Raw genomic sequence first — 21,292 nt, forward strand, 5'->3', positions numbered from 1 at the left:
AATTAATTACAATTATATTTCTATATTTTAATTATAATTTATTAGAAAAACTATTAGTGATTTTTATTATAACTTGGTTTTATTGATACTTATGTAATTAGAAATTTTTTTCTTTTAAGGCTTCCATTTCGAGTTATGTGCTGATATTATTATCGTTTTCTACTCGAATATTTGGTGAACCAAGACAAGACCACATATTAAGAGCCTATAATAATAGACCGGGTGAAAGTCAAATCATTCAAATACAACCAGACAAGAGAGATTCTCCGTTTCCCCTAACTCAAGTCAATCCAAATCTTTATCAATATCAAATTTATAATCAAGATGCTACTCGCATCGATTTTCCCGACCAAGATGAGACCGATGTTTTTCGAAAAAATCTAAACGATGAACAGCAACAGAATATACCGATACAACAATATCAAGCACAAATTCCGAATTCTACTCCGCAGTCTCCAATAGTTTCTACACCTCCTCCGCAAACATCACAAATTATTCAACAGCAAAGTTTCCCTCAAGACCAAGCTATTTATGGTGTTTTGATACCGCATCAGCCTAATCAACAATCAGCGATACCAAATGCAGAAATAAAGCAAGCTGAAGTGAAACCTCCGAAAAAGCCAGAAAGTCCAATATCTACCCAAGAATCAATAGCCGTACCTCAGTCACCAACAGATATAGAAAGTGGAAACATACCAGGAGGTACAAGATTTATAAATGGATTGCCCTTACTTCCTCCCATTTATGGTATTAATAACGGAATATTTGGAAAACTTAGTTTGCCATTTCCTAATATTCCTGTTTATGGCATTTCTCAATATGGAAACACTCCTCAAAAAATATCAACTCTTGGAGGCGGACAAGTAAGTTCTATTGGAACAGGACAAACACCGCAATCAGGAGAAATATCGTCACAGACACCAAGTAATAATGGATACTTGCAACAGTTTGGCCAAACTCAACAACCACAGAAGATAGAACAACAACAGCAATTACCACAAAACCAGCAGCAACAGCAGCAATTACCACAAAACCAGCAGCAATTACAACAGAACCAGCAGCAACAGCAGCAATTACAACAACAGAACCAGCAGCCAGCAGCAACAGCAGCAAATACAACAACAGCAACAGCAGCAAATACAACAACAGCAACAATTTCAACAACAGTCATTTCCGTTTGAAAATGGGAATAGACAACAAATATCTTCCACACAAAATAAGATTCCTTTAAGACAACCTCAAAAGAATGCAAATGACGGATCATCAAATCTTAACATTCGGTTAAACGAAGGAAGAGAAAAACAGAGTTCAGTAGCAGATTTAGGAAGAGCACAGACTGTTTTCTTTGATGATGAAAGAGGAACAAAACAACTTAATCCATCTCAATATCAATATAACACACGAATCCCACTTGAATCACCTCAATCAAACAATCAACAAGTCCAACAACCAATTCAAAATTATGCAAATAATAATTACAATCAAGCATCAGTTCCTCCTAGAAATACTGGAGCTCCTGTTGGTGTAATTATACCTATAAAACCTATAGATTCATCATCCCAGCAGCAGGGATCTAAACAGTTGACCAAATTATCTACTAATGATCAATCTAATTCTCCCACAATTTATCAAAATCCTAGAGCCGCAGTTGAGTCTTTTAATGAACCACAACAACAGTCAGGTATACAAAAACACAGAATACGAAATGAACAAGAAGTCTACCCACTTATTCCACAACATTCACCTGAATATCTTGGTTTATCAGAAACAGCTGATGATGAAATCTCTAGAAGACCAAGAATTGAAGTAAATAATTCACCGCCACCACCTCCAACCACAACTACAACAACCACAACCACAACAATAGCTCCCTTACCAGAAGAAAATTCATCACCCGAACAATACAATAATCACCAATCCAATTATGAACCTTATGATGAAAATGAAGACGAAGAAGTTCCACCAAATCTTTTTTCTAAAGAAGATAGTTTTGGTAGCCGACTTTCTAAGTCGCAACAAATTCCCGCAGTTCAGCAAACAACTTTAATAGAAACCAAACCATCTGCTCTTCAATCACATTCATTGAGCATTCAAGAAAGTAGTCCAATAGGACCACTTGCCATTGCTTCAAGTACTGCAAGTCCTAACCGCATCGGAACTAATAATTTCCAACCTCCTGTTTCAGGAATTAACGTAGCTGCTTCGGGCACGCAACAGTTCGCTCAACCAGGAATTAACTTAGCCCATTCCGCGATAAATCTTCCCAATCAAAATTCTGGAACACAACTGTCTCGATCATCAAATTTGCCACAACCAGGAATTAATTTAGGTCATCCTCAGCATAATTATAATATTCAAACTCCTAATGTAGGATATGAAAATATAAATAAGAAACCACTTCAAAGAATACCTGACTATATCAATCAAGGTGCGAATTTAAATCCAAATGTCGATACTAATAACCGATATGAAGGACTTACTCCACATACAGGACAACAAACTGAATATTCTACAAATCAGGAACAAAAATCACCGGAAACTACAACTCCAAAGCGTCAAAGAAATCGCAGAAGAAAGAATCGTCAAAGATCCAATAGAAATAAAGCAAATGTCGAAAAAGCAACCTCGAACACTCAGCAAGAAGAAATTAAACCAACAAGTTCAGATTATAGTGGAATACAACAGCAGCAGCATCCACAACAACAGCAACATCCACAACAACAGCAGCAGCAGCAACATCCACAACAACAGCGGCAGCAGCAGCAGCAACAACAACAGTTTAGTGGATTACAGCAAACACAATATGGATCCGTTTCGCCACAGCAAAATTCGTATTTTAACCAAAATCAACGAATTTTTAATCAGCAGTCTCCTGTTTCTAATAATGCAAATGCTCCCTCTGAAAATAACTATCCAATTCAGTCTTTTCAACAACAAGCAAATCCACAGCTAAACACACCTCCTCAACAATCTCAGTTGCCATATCCTCAAGGAATTAATAACGGAAATCAATATTTTTCAAATAATGCACGCCAACAACCAAATCAAAACTATTCTCCAGTAGTTCCAAATTTAGTAACTTATCCAGAAATCACAACTAAGCCGTCTCTTCCTTACAGAAACGATCCTGCATCTGGAGTAGTTAAACCAGCGGAAACTTTTAATGCTGCTCCGCAAACAGTACCAGGCTACCCGCAAAAAGCATTACAACAAAATCCTCCATTAAATTATAATCCAACAAATTTACAGCGTCCTTCAAATTTCAGAAACGATAACTCTCCTCAACCTCTTAACTATCCTGCAACATACAACATTCCTACCAATGATCAATCCTTCAGGCCGAATAATCAACCTATTTTGAATAATGGTCCTCAGCAATATAATCAAGAACCTATTTCACAACAATATAGATCGAATGTGCCGCAACAAACGACTAATTATAGACAAGGCAACGCTGCTAAAACAGCTACAAACTATGAAAAGGATAATACTGAAGTAAGTAAAGATCCTTCCAAACAGCCACTCGAAATTTCCAGTTCAGTAGATGTAACTACAATAGCTCCAGCTGACCATGAGACTACAACAGTTCGCTCGACTAGAACGAGATTTGGTCAAAGGAGGAGAGGACGTGGCCGAAGTAGGTCAAGATCGCAGAAAAGCAGATCAAGAAACGCAGTTCAAGAACAGAAATCAGAAAAACAGGCTGAAGAAGAGAAAGTAGAAAGTCAGACACAACCGCCTCCTAAACAGCAGAGCTTTGCATCTCAAAGTCCCCAAAACACTCCCGTAAAACAAAATTATCCTCAACAAAATAATCAACAATATAATTCTCGGCCAAATCCACAAATTCAGCAACTACAGAATCCTCAAACTCAAACTTATTCTCCACAGAATAACCAACAAATACCCCAAATACCAAATTATCAGCAAAATAATCAACAAATTCCACAAATACCAAATTATCAACAACAGAATACAGAATATCCCCCACAATACACACAAAACACAAGATTACCCCAATACAATACGGCTCAACCTTCAATTCCCCAGCAGCCTCAAATAGGATCCAATTATCCTCAACAACCTCAAGTAGGCTCTAATTATCCTCAACAACCTCAAATAGGCTCTAATTATCCTCAACAACCTCAAATCGGATCCAACTATCCTCAGCAACCTCAAATAGGCTCTAACTATCCTCAGCAACCTCCGATAGGATCTAATTATCCTCAACAACCTCAAGTAGGTTCTAATCTACCTGGAACTGCGCCAACACAAAATTTCCAGGGAGGTTTCATCCAACAGCAACCGATTCAACAAACTGGTTATCCAAACACACAGCAACCATTAGCTCCTAATGGAAATGCCAATCAATATCCCTATTATCAAACAGACAACTCTGCTCCCGCCTTCCAGAAACGTGCAGATAACGAAGAAGTCGATGAATACGATGACGAAGTAGAGGATGGAGATCACGAAGATTGATATTTTACAATATCCAGCATTATTATCATCATGTACAATATTATGTGACGTGTTTGTCTGTTCCTGTAAACGTCATTGATCTCGTTCGATGTGATGTATACGTCCAAAGATTTTTGTCGAGTTGTATATTAATCGATGTTATACATATTTTATTGTTTATCATTTAATCTTTTAATATCGAATTGTCGAGTGTCAAAGCCAAGAAAATGTATTTTAACCAAAAAGAGAATTTAACTGTAATTAATATTTTTTACTGAAATAAAACATAACAGCTTTGATACAAAATTGAATTTTTAATCAACGAAAACGGATTCTAGTGAAGCGTAAATTGCAATTTTTATCAGGACAATAAATATTTATAGCCAATTAGTGTTGTTACGCGAGTAGCACCAAAACTTGCACACACAAAAAAAGGGCTATTAATACGTCTTTGGGTCAATAACCTTTTATATTAGAAATTATTCACAATTTTACACCCTGAACTAGTTCAATATGAACTAGAGATAATTATTTTCAGTAACGTGTATTTATTATAAAATTTAAAAAAGTATATATATTAATTACGCAGAAATGTTGAAAAGCAGGAAGTTAATATGCTTATAGTATTTGTTAACACTTAGCCATTGACCTAGATTTAAATGCGTTTAAGTTATTTGTGAAATTAAAAAAAATTTATTTTTTTTAAAAACTTATATAACGTAATTCGAAAATTGTATAATTTAGCATTTTCTATTCTCATTTGGAATATTATATAGATGTCTTTTTTGTTTATGTTTGTTTGGATGACTTTAAATATAACGAACCCTAAAAATCTGAGATGAGGATGGGGTCCCGATTAAGACGGCTTCAAAATTATTGCTCGGGCAGCTTCCTACATTTTAGTTATAATACTTAATAATATAATAAATAATGGCATCATTTTATCTGAGATGAGGATGGGGTCCCGATTAAGACGGCTTCAAAATTATTGCTCGGGCAGCTTCCTACTTTTTAGTTATAATACTTAATAATATAATAAATAATGGCATCATTTTATTATAAATATTTGTAATCTATTAAAGAAGACGAGGCGATTAAGGCGTCAACCAACCGTTCTGGAGACTTTGTATCGAATCCCGAACGAACAACCACAAGAATTTTTATGAACGTTTTATGAACGAACCTCTTCCCTCACCACTCAACTTCTCCATTGAGCGCCTGACCGAACCCACTATGGGTATGATTTAAAAAAAAGGCCATCTTAATATTGAATTGCATTGATATAAGAAGGCGATGCAACACGTGGGGATCTGCCAAGTGGCAGTACGCGAGAGGACTATTTATACAAAGCTAACCCCTGTTTAGGTGTTAGACACAAAGAAAACCAGGAAAACTCCACGTGGTTAATTTGTCGGTTGGACACGAACCCATGGTGACCACTGATCATTAGTTTAGTTAAGACAGAAAGAGCTAAACGGAATGAAGATTAGAATTGGCCATGTTTAAAATATTACTTACTTGCTTTTTCCAAATAATCGTTACAGAGAAATACAACATAGTCTTATATGATCTTAGCTCCCTCGTTTTTCTAAATTTCATACGTCACAGAAAACCAAAATTAAATAAATTATAGTTCGAACCAATATAACTAGAAATTACGTTTTTAAATTCATTCCTCCTGAGGTTTATTTCTTTATGTTTTAATTATGCTAAACCAGTGTTTCTGAACCTCTAACGAATCGTCGCCCCCTTCAATAAACCCTTACTTAGTATCGCCCCCTTCAATGAAACCGTTACGTAGTATCGCCCCCTTCACTTCAAAATTCCGATGCCAAGGGCCAAGGCTAACGCCAAATTTGTACTGCATTGAATAGACTAGTGACTAGTATAATGTTATTTGTTTAATTATCATACGATATAACGAATAAAATATCTAATTATTCTTAATATAATGTTTTACTATATCGCCCAGAAAATTGTTTTTCGCCCCCAAAATATAAATTGTTACTAATCGCCCCCTCAACATGCAAAAACGCCCACATGGGGGCGATATTGCCCCCGTTGAGAAACACTGTGCTAAACTATGTTATCTAATATATTTCTGATATTATTTTTAATATATTCAAACAATTGAAAAGGCGAAATTAATTGTTCGACAATCAAAACGGGAGGAAGAGACCTTCATTCTTTCAGATTTTTTACCTTAGCTGCCTTATCATTCAGTTGGGATAATCGAGAACAGTTCTATCTTCTATTTCAGAAATACCGGGCGATCATAATTAAAGTACCCATATTCAACCCTATCTGAAAGAATATTTAACAGGCAAAATGCAACCAAATTTGGTATAGTAATATTTTAGGACGTGGAGAAGATATTTTCGTAAAATAAGTTCCAAGGTTTATCACTATGGCACTTTCGGCGCTGCCAGCAACAAAACATTTTATTCGTACAAGACACTCGTGCTATATCGCTAAAATTACAGTCATCAGGCATTTTTAGTGCTTATTATTTATATTTTTAAAAAAAGCCAAATTTCTTCTTATAACTTTTACAACTTTAAACTATAGTTTGGAGTGTTAAACTATATTTATGATAATGTTATTATAGTTAATGTAAAGAATTATTTTCTTTGCTAATTAAACAAACGTGTTCTTCGAGAAAGTAATGCTTAAACTCATGGTTATTTATATTTTTAAAAAATTCCAAATTTCTTCTTATAACTTTTACAACTTTAAACTATAGTTTGGAGTGTTAAACTATATTTATGATAATGTTATTATATACAAAAGCTGTTTAACTACCAAAATTATATTTTACATTAGACTATAGAAATTTTATTTTAGAAATTATATAGCCAGAAATATCTGCATTACATCTTTTAACCGTAACAAAATATGTAATTTTAAATATAAAAATATATTCGGTTTGCAACCTTTCCAGTCATAAAGATAAAAATTATGGTTATAGTCGGTTATCGCAATCACAAATGATTTACCCTGTTAANATTAACTGTCTTCTCAATCAATAAATACATATTTGGCAGAGTGGCAAAGTTTTATTGTTTTGAACTAAATATTACAAATATATTCACATTTGAAAAAATGTACAGTTTGGATGATCGGTGTACTACGTTCAGACATACCGACATTATTTTTGGCAATAAAGAGGGTTAACCGAACACGTTTAACCTTGTTGTTGGAAAAACGCAAAAGGAAAGTGATTATTAATACGAGCGGGTATCTGAACAAAAGAAGAGCCAGATGCACTGTGATCGTATGCGTGAGCTTTATTTGTTTGTTCTGCGTGTCCTTTATCGGCGACTTTACTGTGTTCGCTGGTGTGATCTTTAAAGAAATCGGCCAATTTAAAGAAATGCTTTCCAGTAAATCCCGATTTTCCCGAATCCAGAAATTTGAGATTGGAAAAGAATCCTCCTTGAGCTCCTGATGTGTCGTATTCTTTGGCTTTATCGTGAAAGTCGCTTTTGGTGTGATAGGAAAACTTTCTTTCGTATCCGGTTCCCTCGTCAATTTTGCTCCCTCCTTTATCGTGAAATTTTCCTTTATCTCGACCGTGGCCGGAGAATTTCGCATCGGATTTGATCTCGGTCTTTCCGTGTTGATGGTATTTATCTGCGGCTACATCGTCCAACTTTGCAACGGTCCCACTTTTACCGTGATCGTGAGATTTTGCACTAAGTTTATCGTGATCGTGATGCTTATATGCGCCTAAATTATGAGCTTTAGCCTGCTGATGAATTTGTTGGTGTTGTGCATAAACTCCGACCAGTGAAGATAATAGTAATATGATTATAATCTATAATAAAATAATAGTAGTCTTATATAAAAGCTCATTAAAAGTAAACTTTCGGAAAATAAAAACGTGCCTACTTACGTTCTTCATTTTACTGTTCAAATTCCAAACTGGATCGTCTTTCATTCGCGAGTTGTTTAAATAGCATTTCTTACTTCGGGTCCATAAAAAAAAGCAATTAAAAAACAAAAGTTTTTCTGTTGCTAAAAGTGATAATATAGAAACATTTGTAATGAAGGATAAGAAATTGAATACTTTTGGAAAAACATTGAAATAAGAAAAGGAAAACTGAGACAGGTACAATGAGAACTTCCCGTTTCTCATAAACCAACCAAAACTGAAGCAGAACTAATGGATCCAGCTTTGTTGTGGTACAGAGCAGGGTGCTTCGAACCATAGTGCCACTAATATCACCTATTGTCAAAACAAAATTCAGAAAAATGCTAAAATGTTTTTGTAATGAAATTATTACTCTATAAATGAAGAACGTATAATGAAAATTTTATGACTGAGGATTAAAGGGATGTCGTAATTGTTTTCCATTGCCATTTCACTTAGCATAAACCATAAATATATATTATTTTTAAGTGAAAGTAGAGGAAAAAAATAAAGGAAATTTTAATGTTTAAAGCATTTGAAAAAAAGAAACAAGAAACTATCCGATTGAGAAAACAATACGTAAATAATAAGATAACGGAATATAATAGTGTATTTTAATAGAAAATATTTTAAAATTATTTTACATACACGTGGAGATCAATAGCTAATAACTAATACTTAACTATACTGTAGAAGAATATAATTAAAACACTAATTAATTTACTTTAACATTTAAAAAAATATTTTTGCCCCGCTTCTATTTTAGACGAAATTTTGTTATTCGTTAAAACAAAGAAAGAGGAACAATGTATGTTTTTACTAATTTAAGTTTATTGTAGTTACTAAAAATACTTTTTAGGCAATTCTACTAAACTTTTCTAAGAGTCACGCCTAATTTATTTTTCTTCAGATTTACCCGTAATGCCAAGTTTTGGCCTTAATTTTAATGTTATTTACATCGTTAATGAGCTACTTTAGTTGATAATCATTAACAGTCGTACATCTCAGATAGTTTGTAAACAATCGGCTTAATCAAATCAACTTGTTTTAGTAAGAAAATTAAAGAATAACAAATAATTTATATCATTTAATACATTTTAATTTATTGGTATTTCCGGCGGGAATGAATTACGTTCGAAAAAAAAATATGAAGACTGTATATTAGTTTTACTGCATAACAATTGAGGAAATCGTTAACATAAGCAATATACAGTTTTTCTAAATATTTTATTGTATTTTTAAGAAAATTCATAAACAGTAAGTTGTAAAATTTTAACGATTTCCTTCCACATTCTGTTATATAAATGTTTATAACGCCTCGTGTTTAAAAAGCTCGTTACTTGTATTTTTGAATATCATAAAATTTTATCTTTGTAAATATTATTATTATTATTATTCATATGCAATTATGACATTTACTAGTATTTAATTTTGTTGAGCTAAAAATATTTCATTAATAATATTTTTTAAGGGTGTTGCCTCTATGAGAAAGTGAGAACAAACAAATAGATATCGGTCAGATTATAACTATCACTTTTATATATAGAAGGTGATAAAAATCGTTTTGTGCTGTCCGTGAACTGTAACGGAACAATCGGACTGTAAAATAGTTTCCTTCTCTTCCTTTATTGTTTACAGTAAATTTTCTTTACATTGTTCTATTAAATATCTAATAATACAAAATGATATTCTATTCTATTATACACATTTATATCATTTTTCGCGTCTAATTAAATAACACGTAAATATTTTATTTTGTTTTTACTAAAAATTAAAATTTCTAAATAATATATTACAGTATTTTAAAATTTTTTTTATAAATTAATTTATAATANTCATTGCTACGACGTTTCTGAAAATAAAAAAAAGTTTTATAAAAAAATTAATTGCATTTAAATGAATTTTTTATTATTTTATTTGAAAATTAAATTAAATTTTTAAGTTTTAGATTTTTTAATATATTTTTTTAATTTATAAAGAAAAGAAATTGCTTGTGGACTTACATATTTAATAGTTTTCTTATTAACCATAAAAGCCTACAGGTATATATTTCAGCCCTCCACCAACTGCACCGGCTCCACCTCCATATTTCAATCCTCCTGCTCCAACAGCTCCGTGGCCATGTCCGGCGTGTAAATTGCCATAACTTCCTAAACCGTGTTTGCCGTATTGTCCAAGAGATCCGAAGTGGCCGTGTCCGTGCTGATCGTATTTTCCCACGCCTAAGTTACCAAATTTTCCGTGAGCGCCGTGTTGTAATCCAAAACTTCCTGCGGTACCTCCAGCATCTTGAAGTCCTACTTGTTTATCGTATCCGTAAGCTTTTTCGTAACCGTAACCTTTATCCCGGACGAAACCACCTTTGTTTCCAAATTGTCCAAATTTACCGTACTGTCCTCCGTACAAACCTTTATCACCGAAGGAACCTCCTCCTGTCAAACCAGCATTTCCATAACCTTTGCTTCCGTACAGTCCGTGTCCACCGTAACCTCCGTAACCGACATTTCCATAATTTTTGTTCAGATGGCCGTGGCCTCCCTGAGCTCCGTAACCTCCGTGACCTCCGTATCCGCCGTAACCACCGTGACCATGACCGTAGCCACCTAAACCACCACCGTAGCCACCTAATCCACCAAATCCTCCCAAGCCACCATAACCGATACCTTTTAGGCCTCCTAATCCACCATAGCCGATACCTTTAAGGCCTCCTAATCCACCATATCCGATACCTTTCGCTCCTCCTAATCCACCATATTCGAAACCTTTTACTCCTCCTAATCCACCATATCCGAAACCTTTTGCTCCTCCTAATCCACCATATCCGAAACCTTTTGCTCCTCCTAATCCACCATATCCGAAACCTTTTGCTCCTCCTAATCCACCATACTCGATACCTTTAATTCCACCATAACCTCCTAAACCGCCGTATCCTCCTAAACCACCGTAAGCACTTAATCCACCATAACCGATATGTGGTAAACCGTAATGATAGCTTAACGTTTCAGATTCTTTAAGATTTGTCTCTCCTTTTTCTTCTTTAGCTGAAATCAACACGATCCAAAAACAAAAGAATAGAACAATCTAGAAATGTTAAATTAAAGAAGATAAAAATATGTACAAGTTTAGCCATAATAAAAGAAATAGGAAACTATTTCAAATACTCACTTGCGATTTCATGTTCCACAGATGATATGTGGCCAAAGCCATAATGAAATGTAACAACCTACGAGTCTTTTATATGGTTCAAGTAAAAGGGAGGGTGGATGAAGGGAAGCAATAGGGAAGCGTTGGTGGGAGTCTGTAACGACTATATACTTCCACTATACGTATAATAACACCATTTCACCACCCGTTATCTCGATAACCCAGTGGGTTGTCCATTTGATTTCTGAATTTTGCTGGCTTTGACCTGATTGTCTTTTCACCTTAAAATTTCCAAGATTTTTTATTTTTTATTTTAACTTATTAGCTCTTTAAAACATGTAAACAATTTCAAATACTAAATTTATAAATAATTCTTTTCAATATTTCATAAAACTTGGAGGATTTAACGAGCTTCCTGATACAGTACATTTTGCAAAATAGAATCTAAAAATGGCTGCTTGGTCTCGTCTATTTATTAATAGAATGGCTAAAATTATCCTATTTTTAGTTTAATAAATTATAATTAATTTCTTTTCATTAATGTTGAGTTATCTGAGCTCTATTTTATATATTTTAAGGTTCGTGTAAGGGGATTATAGTGTTAATTAATGAAGTGCGCTAAAGTAGAAAGATTATCACGATTTTATAATCTATATTTTTGTTTTTTCTCACGTTGTCACACAGAAGAATATGGTTATTATTGACACGATTATTTCTATTGTTACTTCAAATAGATAAATCTCTTAACTGTGAACTATAACTTAACTTTTAAAACAAAAACTGTTTAAAATCTTAAACAAAACTTTACTTAAATCCATTGTTTAAGGTTAAGATAAGCATAGGCGTGGTATTCTTTTAACTCTTAAATGGTTTTCAATTATACTCTTATATTCATTTCAACATCTTTAAAAAACTTTAAAGTTTTTCAACTAAATTTAACCTATTTTCTTACTTTTTTTTTTAAATTTTGGTGTCTGTATTTAACAATTGTATTGTATTTGTTAAATAAATTTAATGTTTAAAATTCCTTTTAAAATTTCAAAAATAATTTTAAAAATTTTGAGCAATTTTATACAAAAAAATTTAAAAATTGTTTTAAAAAAAAGTTGTTATTAATTCCGGTTTAGGGTCAATTATGCAGTCGTATCGTCTATGCTGCCATCTGTGAAAAGGAAATATAATTATAATTATATTATTTTTAACATTATTTTTTATTACGTGAAATAATTATTTTTTAAATTTAAATATTATACAAATACATTTTACAATAGAATTTTTATTTTTATTTTTATTTATTTCCAAATTTTCTCACGAGAATTTCTTTGTTGTAAGATATGAACTTATAATGAATTAGATGAAATGAAGTCTACTTGATGGAAATTGAGGAAGAAAATGATTTTATGAAGTAATAATCATTAAAGTAATTTTAAGTAACAAACGAGGGTAATTACACCCGAAATTGTTCATTTAGGGAAAGAATTGTTTAATGAAGCTACTTTAAAATCCTTCATTTCTATTAACAGTAAACGAAACTTTTTATCTCTTTCTTCATCTTCATTTTCTTTTTCCTTACTTGTATGTAATTCATTGTAAAGGTGGGCGAATAATTGCACACTTTCAATCCTGAATAAAAAGGCTAAGAAAATGACCAAAAAAATCTCATTAAAATATTCTCGATTTTTCCGAAAATTACGAAATAAATAAGATACTTTTTTTGAAAAAAATATACGAAATTTCCATTACAAATCTTATCCAAATAACCATTTTGGTGCCGACGATTAGAGAAGAGGTCAAGTTGAGGTTCTCAGTCCTCTTTCTCTTAATCTATTCGAGTAAACTTCAACCCTTAGGCGAAGGTAGTAACAGATAACAAGAGTGATGAAGGCGTTACCCCGGTGTAACATATGAGTAGTCTTTAAAAAAGCTTGAGCAGCGGGTGCACAAGTTCGAGCTTTGATTCTCTGCCATGAAGGGTTGGTTCTTTGTGGTAAGTTAGGTGAGAATATAAAACTATATACTTTACAATTCTTAATTTTTTCGCTTGTATTTTTAATGTTTGATCATAAAAACACCCATTAAACTAGGGCATAGACTCTTTTTTTTTTTCCTCCTCTATCTTTCTGATAATTCGAATTAATATACTTTCACTGTATAGATCGCATAATCAGATTTTTTTTTCTTCTTCTCATTTTTATATTCTCAGGTGAAAATTCTAATATGTTTAGTGTCCTTGGTCATTTGTCAACGCGTTAAAATATGGGAGAACAGAGAGATTTACGATCCTCTTAACTGGTATGGAAAGAAACCTTGGAAATACTATAGCTATGGTTACGGTATCGGATGGGGACTTAAAAAACCAGGATATATGTACGAGCAAGGATTTGGTTATATTAGAGCGCTAGGAAGAGATTTTTGTCGACGACCTCCACCAGATTGTTCTCCTAAGGATCCTCGACCATTCATCTATAGAGGAAGAAAAGAGCCTTATTTTGGATATATGTCTACACCTACTTTGTTTCCACTGTTTAATTAACCACTGTATTTCTTTATGTAAACATTATTTTTTGTAAAATAAACTATTTATATCTGTTTTGGATTTCCTTTTTTCAATTTTTTTTAAACACTTACGTTTTATGTCAATAGAATCAAATGTTCGAATAATTTTAAAGTATTTAAAAACTTTTTGCATATAAACTAAAATGTAATACTGAATTATTACACAAGAATTTTTATAAAACGATTAACCTTATTATTTTTTATATATATATAAAATTCTTTGCAATTAAAATGTCAGAAATCTTTAACAATAATTACTTCTGAGTTCTGTGAACTGTTAGCTCTTTATATTATTCCTGAAATTTTAGCGTAATTTACGAGTGATTTTGGTTTACTTTCATAGATCAAAGACAATTTATTCTCGATAAGTTGCCCTCCTTTATTAGCAACAATCATCAGTTTCTTTTATGACCCACTTTAGGTGTTTGGCAAACTAAAATCTTGGTCATTCTATACAATTGTTAGAAAGTTTATTTGTAACTAAATCGCAGCTGATTCTTTCGAACTTACATAAGATGAATATTATTATAATTTTTAATTTAAAAAAGAATTTATTTTAATTAAAATTCAAAAAGAAAAATTTAAGTAAAATTACAAAAGATCTTAATATAAAAAATTCTTTAATTGTGAAAACAATTGATTTTTACGGTTCAAATTAATAAAACTTTTAATACATTCAAACCTCTGAACAATGGCCACTAACAAGAAACATAAAAAAAATGGCCGCCGTTTACAGACGGCCATTAATAGAAGTTTGCAAAAGACATTTTTAATAGTGAAAGCTTTCAGAAAACGATAGGATTTTGCAATGAAGAAACATTACTTTCTTATAAACGATATTATAAAAGCATAATTGATATACATAATTGCAATTAAGTGGATTACAAATAAACAATTACAAAATTTTCAAGAGAAAAAACTTGAACTTGTACTTAAGGCAGAAGGTCATATTGCAACTGTGAGAAAAAGTCAGTTGGGTCGATAACACCCACTAATATTAAAATCACACTGTACGAACTTCACGTATACTTTAGAATTGAAATTAAAATGGATCCCATTATCACCAATCAGGTAAAAGTAGGTTATTTAAGATATATTTTCTTAAATCTCCGGAAGTGGGCACGAAAATGAGATCGTAATTATATGACGTCATATCCTCTAGTGACCCATTTACCGATTATTTACAGAAATTCCTCCCTCAGAAGTAATTGCAACATTCAAGTTACTCAACGATTAACTGAGACTATATAATAGTATAACTCACTGAGTTCCGGATCATTTCTACATTGTTAAACATTCTAGAATGAAACTCGTAAGTATTAAAAAAAAGTTTTCTACAGATGTTAATATTTAATAATTTACACCAAAAAATACTATTTTACAGTTGATTTTAGCGGCGATTTTGATAGTAGCAGCGGCTCGACCAGCCGATGACTATATGGAAGACGTGGTCTATGCAGAGAGTCGTCCTATCTATTCTGCCGATGGTTCTCAAGGTTTCGGCCATAAAATGGAAATAGATACTAGTGGACCTCATGGAAATGGAAATTTAAAAGTGGAAGAAACTCACGTAGTGATGAATCGTAGATTACATCCCGACGAAGCTCATTCACATATGGAAAAACTGATCGGATCCATGGGCAACATGAGAAGCGGTTTCCACGATTTCGTTAGAGGACTCGGTTTCTAAAATTCATTTTTCTCAATTTATTTATTGATATTTAATTAAATTATTTATTTATTTATTTAATATCAAACACAATTAAGTATTATAAATTAATATTCTTCCGTATTTTTTTTTGTATGTGTGTTTTCTTGTATCCTAAAAATATTGTTCCGGGTCAAAAATGTATTGAGTTCTAATAAAAACTGTTTGCATTTATGTTTAGTTTTTTTTGTATTAAGAAATTAGTTTAAATCTCGATTCACGATTACTTTAAATGGTTTTTAAAAATTTAAATAAAAGCAATTATAAAATCTAGGATTTAGAAAATATGTCGACGTTAATAAAAACTTGAAATCGTGCATTCCTTCAGCCATTTCCTCTTATATAATTTGTTTTTATTTATCAGTGATTTTATGTCGGTCGTCTGAGCAAAGGACCGTCTCATAAAATTTAAAAAATAATAAACTGACTTAAATAACATAGATAATAAAACTGTAGTGTCATTATCTGCCTGTTCTCTTCTATTAGTGAAAGAAAGTTTAAACATTATTTATTCATCATATCTATGTAGCCTACATATATTATGCATAAACTTTCTATAAAGCTTTTTACAATGCTCTTATGTAAAATATATAATATAGTAAATGTAATCTTTTTCCCTTCGATTCAAAAGATATTTGTAAATGTTTCCCTTTAGAGGAGAAGATAATTAAAAATCTATTCACTCTTATACCAAGAAAAGTTTTGTTTCTTGCAGTGTTATAGTTTATACATTTATAACGAGACTACATATTGAAATTTTTATTCAATGTAATTAATTTTTGAATGGTTTTATTAAAATATTAATTAACTAGTCGTTATTAGCGGTTTTATTTTATTAGGTATAAATTATTTAGTGTAAAGAGATCAAATCTATATATTAATATAGGATATTACTGTAGCTGTCTGTGCCCTGAGTTGCTCAAGAGGGAGTGGGCTTTAAAGTGATTTTGTTTCTAATTTTTAATAGAAAAACAAAACAAAAAAAAACTGAACATTAATTAATAGATTATATTCATGATATAACCTATTAATTAAACCAAATTTATGAAAAATCACACGCTAAATTGCTGCAACATAAACAAAGTTTTAGGACAAAATACTTGCTTAATTATTTCCTATTTATTATTTTTAAAAAAAGTATTTAAAGCAGTTCCTAATTTTAAAATTATTATTAAAAAAGTAACCAGAAAAAACATTTAAAAAATTAAAATAATAAATAGGNTGCTCTCGATCGATACAGGGACGTCGACGCTTACGCTCGTAACAAGGGAGTCGGTTACGAACGAGCTTACGCTTATGATAAAAAAGCCGGATATATTGAAATTTTTATTCAATGTAATTAATTTTTGAATGGTTTTATTAAAATATTAATTAACTAGTCGTTATTAGCGGTTTTATTTTATTAGGTATAAATTATTTAGTGTAAAGAGATCAAATCTATATATTAATATAGGATATTACTGTAGCTGTCTGTGCCCTGAGTTGCTCAAGAGGGAGTGGGCTTTAAAGTGATTTTGTTTCTAATTTTTAATAGAAAAACAAAACAAAAAAAAACTGAACATTAATTAATAGATTATATTCATGATATAACCTATTAATTAAACCAAATTTATGAAAAATCACACGCTAAATTGCTGCAACATAAACAAAGTTTTAGGACAAAATACTTGCTTAATTATTTCCTATTTATTATTTTTAAAAAAAGTATTTAAAGCAGTTCCTAATTTTAAAATTATTATTAAAAAAGTAACCAGAAAAAACATTTAAAAAATTAAAATAATAAATAGGAAATAATTAGGCATGTTATTGTTTTACGAGTTTATATTTTGCGTTATAAGAATAAATCCTATAGTTTTAAAACCTAATGAACTTAAAGACCACTGTGAAGATTAGGCTACTTTATATATATATAAAATTCACTTCGTTATATTTCTAGATGTCAAATTATATAAATTAGCTCTTAGTTTCCTTAGAAAGAGTCACGCGCAAATCCCCTTCGGTGCAATACTAATCTGTGCCACGTAACAATGGACGTAATATCAATTGAAGAGGGTGTAACATTGATCTTTGACCCTTAACACGTTTAAACGTGCAGCACCTACACCTAATCTACGTTATGGTTCGAAAGAAGGCCGTGTCAATCATAAAAGAAGACAAAACTATCTTTGGATTAATGAAAATTTTACCTGGCACCAATTTTTCATCGTACGAGAACCCAATGGAGTCGTTACTACAATAATATCATTTTCTCTGACAAATCATTTATTATCTTTGCAAGATTAAATAATTACCTATTTGTTATAAATTATTCTTTTCTGTAGATTTATATCTATAATTTTGTGGGTGGATATTATCCTGTACAATTTTTCAACACCAAAATTTTTAATAATCTTACGTAATACGTTATTCTAGTATATAAATTTGAAGAAAACGAAAGTTTTTGAATATATAATTTCAATTTTATTATATAATTTCACTCTCACAGTGCCATATTTTTTAATATTTATGTAACAGTAGGGTGTAGCGCGTGCAATAAATTTTCTTACACGTTTTTTCTTACACAATTTTCTTACACTCTACATTATACAAATTGTATAATGTAGAGATTCTTATTCGTATACTGTACACAATAAATAATGTAAAATAAGAAAATTATATTTATTTAATGTAATATTTTATATAATCTCTTCAGTCTCGTAACTTATTCTTCACTTGTAAGAATTCAACACCGTATAAATTACTGTTATAAGTGACAAGATGCAGCGTGTAGCACTTAAGAAAATTGTATATAAAATTGAAGAAAATCCCAATTGTAAAATAATAAAAACTTTTATAACTTATATAACGAATAGAGAAAGATTAGAGCGGGATAAGAGGGAGAAAGAGCTGGATAAACGAGATTTTGCAGTGCCTATAGCCATAATGCACCAACAAAAGAATTTCAAATCCATTTTATGTAAATGTTAACCCTCCCATAAAGATTATTTACCACACCTTTGGCTTGTCCCGCTTTCTTCCTGTCGACATTCAGGGTGGAGTGCTACAACTATCCTATATGGAACACAGAAAACGTATCGATTCGCCTTTGTTCAACAAACATTTAATTTGTTATTGTTCTTTTATTTCAAATTTACTTAAAAATACAAATAAAAATCGAAAAATATATCCAGAAAATTAACATCACGTCCATCAAAAAATAACGTTCCTTTTATTTCGTATTTTATACTTTTATTTTAAAAATTTGCATAATAATTGCTTATATTTAAATATATTTTTTATACTTAAAATTAATATTAAAAAGTATCGTTTAGAAAAAAAAAAATTAAATAAAAAATAAAATTTTTAATACATTGTGCCTCCATCTTGTGGCGATTAATTAAACTATTAACACTTTTATTTTTTTTAATTATGTTTTTATGTTTAATAAATAGAAAAATAAATTAAAAATTAATTATTTTTTACGAATAAACTTAATTAGAAATTATTTAACGAAGAGAATAATCAAACTTTTTCTTTTTTAGAATTAAACATTGCGATAATCATCTCGGTGCATAGCATCACTTACCTCGAATGTCATATCTAACACTATTTCATAAATTACCACACCCAGAGCTAGTAAGGAATTTAGTACGCCCCGAACCCTATAGTTTTTTACTCCTCCCTTTCATTGTCACGACCCCTGACAGTTGAAGGGTCAGTTTGCTTGTTCTCAATTAAATGACCCTGTTGGGTTTACGTATGAATGACTTTTAAATCCCTTTCGTATATAAACACAACGGAAATTCAGAATTGCACAGGTTCTTCAGAATCTAACACGATGCACAAGGTGAGTGTGGAAAAACACGCATTGGTATATTGTTAAAAATTCTTACAGTTATAGAGGTGTTACGTTTTATTTTTTCAGCAAATTTTCATTTCGTTCGTCTTACTTGCCGCAGTTTTCGCCGAAGAAACCAAAACCGAAACCTCCGAAAACAAGGGAGAAACCTTGCAAAATGCCGAAACTTATCCGACCCCCGTTTACGCATCAAATTACGGACACGGTTTCGGAGATTTCGGTTATATGAAGAAAGGTTACGGAGAATTCGGTTACGCAGGTTATGGCGATTTAGGAAGATACAGAGATCGCGGTTACGGAGCTTACGGAGGTCATCTTTTTGGTGGTTATAGAGATTACGATCGTTACGGAGGTCACGGAGGTGCTCTCGATCGATACAGGGACGTCGACGCTTACGCTCGTAACAAGGGAGTCGGTTACGAACGAGCTTACGCTTACGATAAAAAAGCCGGATATAGAAATCACGCAGGAGATAAGGCTGCTTATGCCGATCATTACGGTCGTCACGGACGATTGGGAGAATTAGGTGCCAGCAGTTACGGTGCTGCGGGTTTTGATCGCCATTTAGCAAGAGATAAATTTGGAGATTACGGTTACGGAGGCTACGGTCGTGCTGTCGGTGATTACGGACGTTACGGACACGGAGGACACACTGCTATGTATTTTAATGCACCCGGTAACATAGATAATAAAACTGTAGTGTCATTATCTGCCTGTTCTCTTCTATTAGTGAAAGAAAGTTTAAACATTATTTATTCATCATATCTATGTAGCCTACATATATTATGCATAAACTTTCTATAAAGCTTTTTACAATGCTCTTATGTAAAATATATAATATAGTAAATGTAATCTTTTTCCCTTCGATTCAAAAGATATTTGTAAATGTTTCCCTTTAGAGGAGAAGATAATTAAAAATCTATTCACTCTTATACCAAGAAAAGTTTTGTTTCTTGCAGTGTTATAGTTTATACATTTATAACGAGACTACATATTGAAATTTTTATTCAATGTAATTAATTTTTGAATGGTTTTATTAAAATATTAATTAACTAGTCGTTATTAGCGGTTTTATTTTATTAGGTATAAATTATTTAGTGTAAAGAGATCAAATCTATATATTAATATAGGATATTACTGTAGCTGTCTGTGCCCTGAGTTGCTCAAGAGGGAGTGGGCTTTAAAGTGATTTTGTTTCTAATTTTTAATAGAAAAACAAAACAAAAAAAAACTGAACATTAATTAATAGATTATATTCATGATATAACCTATTAATTAAACCAAATTTATGAAAAATCACACGCTAAATTGCTGCAACATAAACAAAGTTTTAGGACAAAATACTTGCTTAATTATTTCCTATTTATTATTTTTAAAAAAAGTATTTAAAGCAGTTCCTAATTTTAAAATTATTATTAAAAAAGTAACCAGAAAAAACATTTAAAAAATTAAAATAATAAATAGGAAATAATTAGGCATGTTATTGTTTTACGAGTTTATATTTTGCGTTATAAGAATAAATCCTATAGTTTTAAAACCTAATGAACTTAAAGACCACTGTGAAGATTAGGCTACTTTATATATATATAAAATTCACTTCGTTATATTTCTAGATGTCAAATTATATAAATTAGCTCTTAGTTTCCTTAGAAAGAGTCACGCGCAAATCCCC

The 21,292-nt window shown here is 31.5% G+C and overlaps 4 protein-coding genes across 4 annotated transcripts in view; 3 read left to right on the plus strand and 1 right to left on the minus strand.

The window, feature by feature from the left end:
* Positions 1 to 4,749, plus strand: part of LOC111620773 (alpha-protein kinase 1-like) — an 8,014-nt gene extending 3,265 nt beyond the window's left edge. The window contains exons 2-3 of the mRNA XM_023362773.1: positions 120 to 946; positions 1,011 to 4,749. Coding sequence (XP_023218541.1) covers positions 120 to 946; positions 1,011 to 4,482 — 4,299 coding nt within the window. The 3' untranslated portion in view covers positions 4,483 to 4,749. The remainder of the gene's footprint in view (positions 1 to 119; positions 947 to 1,010) is intronic.
* Positions 4,750 to 10,396: 5,647 nt separating this feature from the next.
* On the minus strand, positions 10,397 to 11,581 carry LOC111620774 (glycine-rich cell wall structural protein 1.0-like). Its single transcript, XM_023362774.1, has 2 exons — positions 11,540 to 11,581; positions 10,397 to 11,455 (listed from the first exon to the last, which is right to left on the minus strand). The coding sequence occupies exons 1-2, from the start codon at positions 11,579 to 11,581 to the stop codon at positions 10,397 to 10,399; spliced, it is 1,101 nt and encodes a 366-aa protein (XP_023218542.1).
* A 3,790-nt stretch (positions 11,582 to 15,371) lies between these two features.
* LOC111620775 lies at positions 15,372 to 15,764 on the plus strand. The gene is made up of 2 exons (XM_023362775.1): positions 15,372 to 15,386; positions 15,459 to 15,764. The coding sequence occupies exons 1-2, from the start codon at positions 15,378 to 15,380 to the stop codon at positions 15,762 to 15,764; spliced, it is 315 nt and encodes a 104-aa protein (XP_023218543.1). The 5' UTR covers positions 15,372 to 15,377.
* Positions 15,765 to 19,599: 3,835 nt separating this feature from the next.
* LOC111620776 (cold and drought-regulated protein CORA-like) lies at positions 19,600 to 20,424 on the plus strand. The gene is made up of 2 exons (XM_023362776.1): positions 19,600 to 19,608; positions 19,687 to 20,424. Exons 1-2 carry the CDS (start codon positions 19,600 to 19,602, stop codon positions 20,422 to 20,424), a joined length of 747 nt encoding a protein of 248 aa, XP_023218544.1.
* The last annotated feature ends 868 nt before the right edge of the window (positions 20,425 to 21,292 follow it).

Source organism: Centruroides sculpturatus, unplaced genomic scaffold (assembly GCF_000671375.1).
Source record: "Centruroides sculpturatus isolate CEXI.00-Female unplaced genomic scaffold, Cexi_2.0 scaffold204, whole genome shotgun sequence".
Lineage (NCBI taxonomy): Eukaryota > Metazoa > Arthropoda > Arachnida > Scorpiones > Buthidae > Centruroides > Centruroides sculpturatus.

Excerpts from the sequence above, each read along its gene's own strand:
- LOC111620774 (XM_023362774.1), bottom strand. The coding sequence starts at position 11,581 with ATGGCTTTGGCCACATATCATCTGTGGAACATGAAATCGCAA. Across the intron at positions 11,456-11,539 it reads TGTGGAACATGAAATCGCAA|ATTGTTCTATTCTTTTGTTT; the intron begins GTGAGTATTTGA and ends TAACATTTCTAG.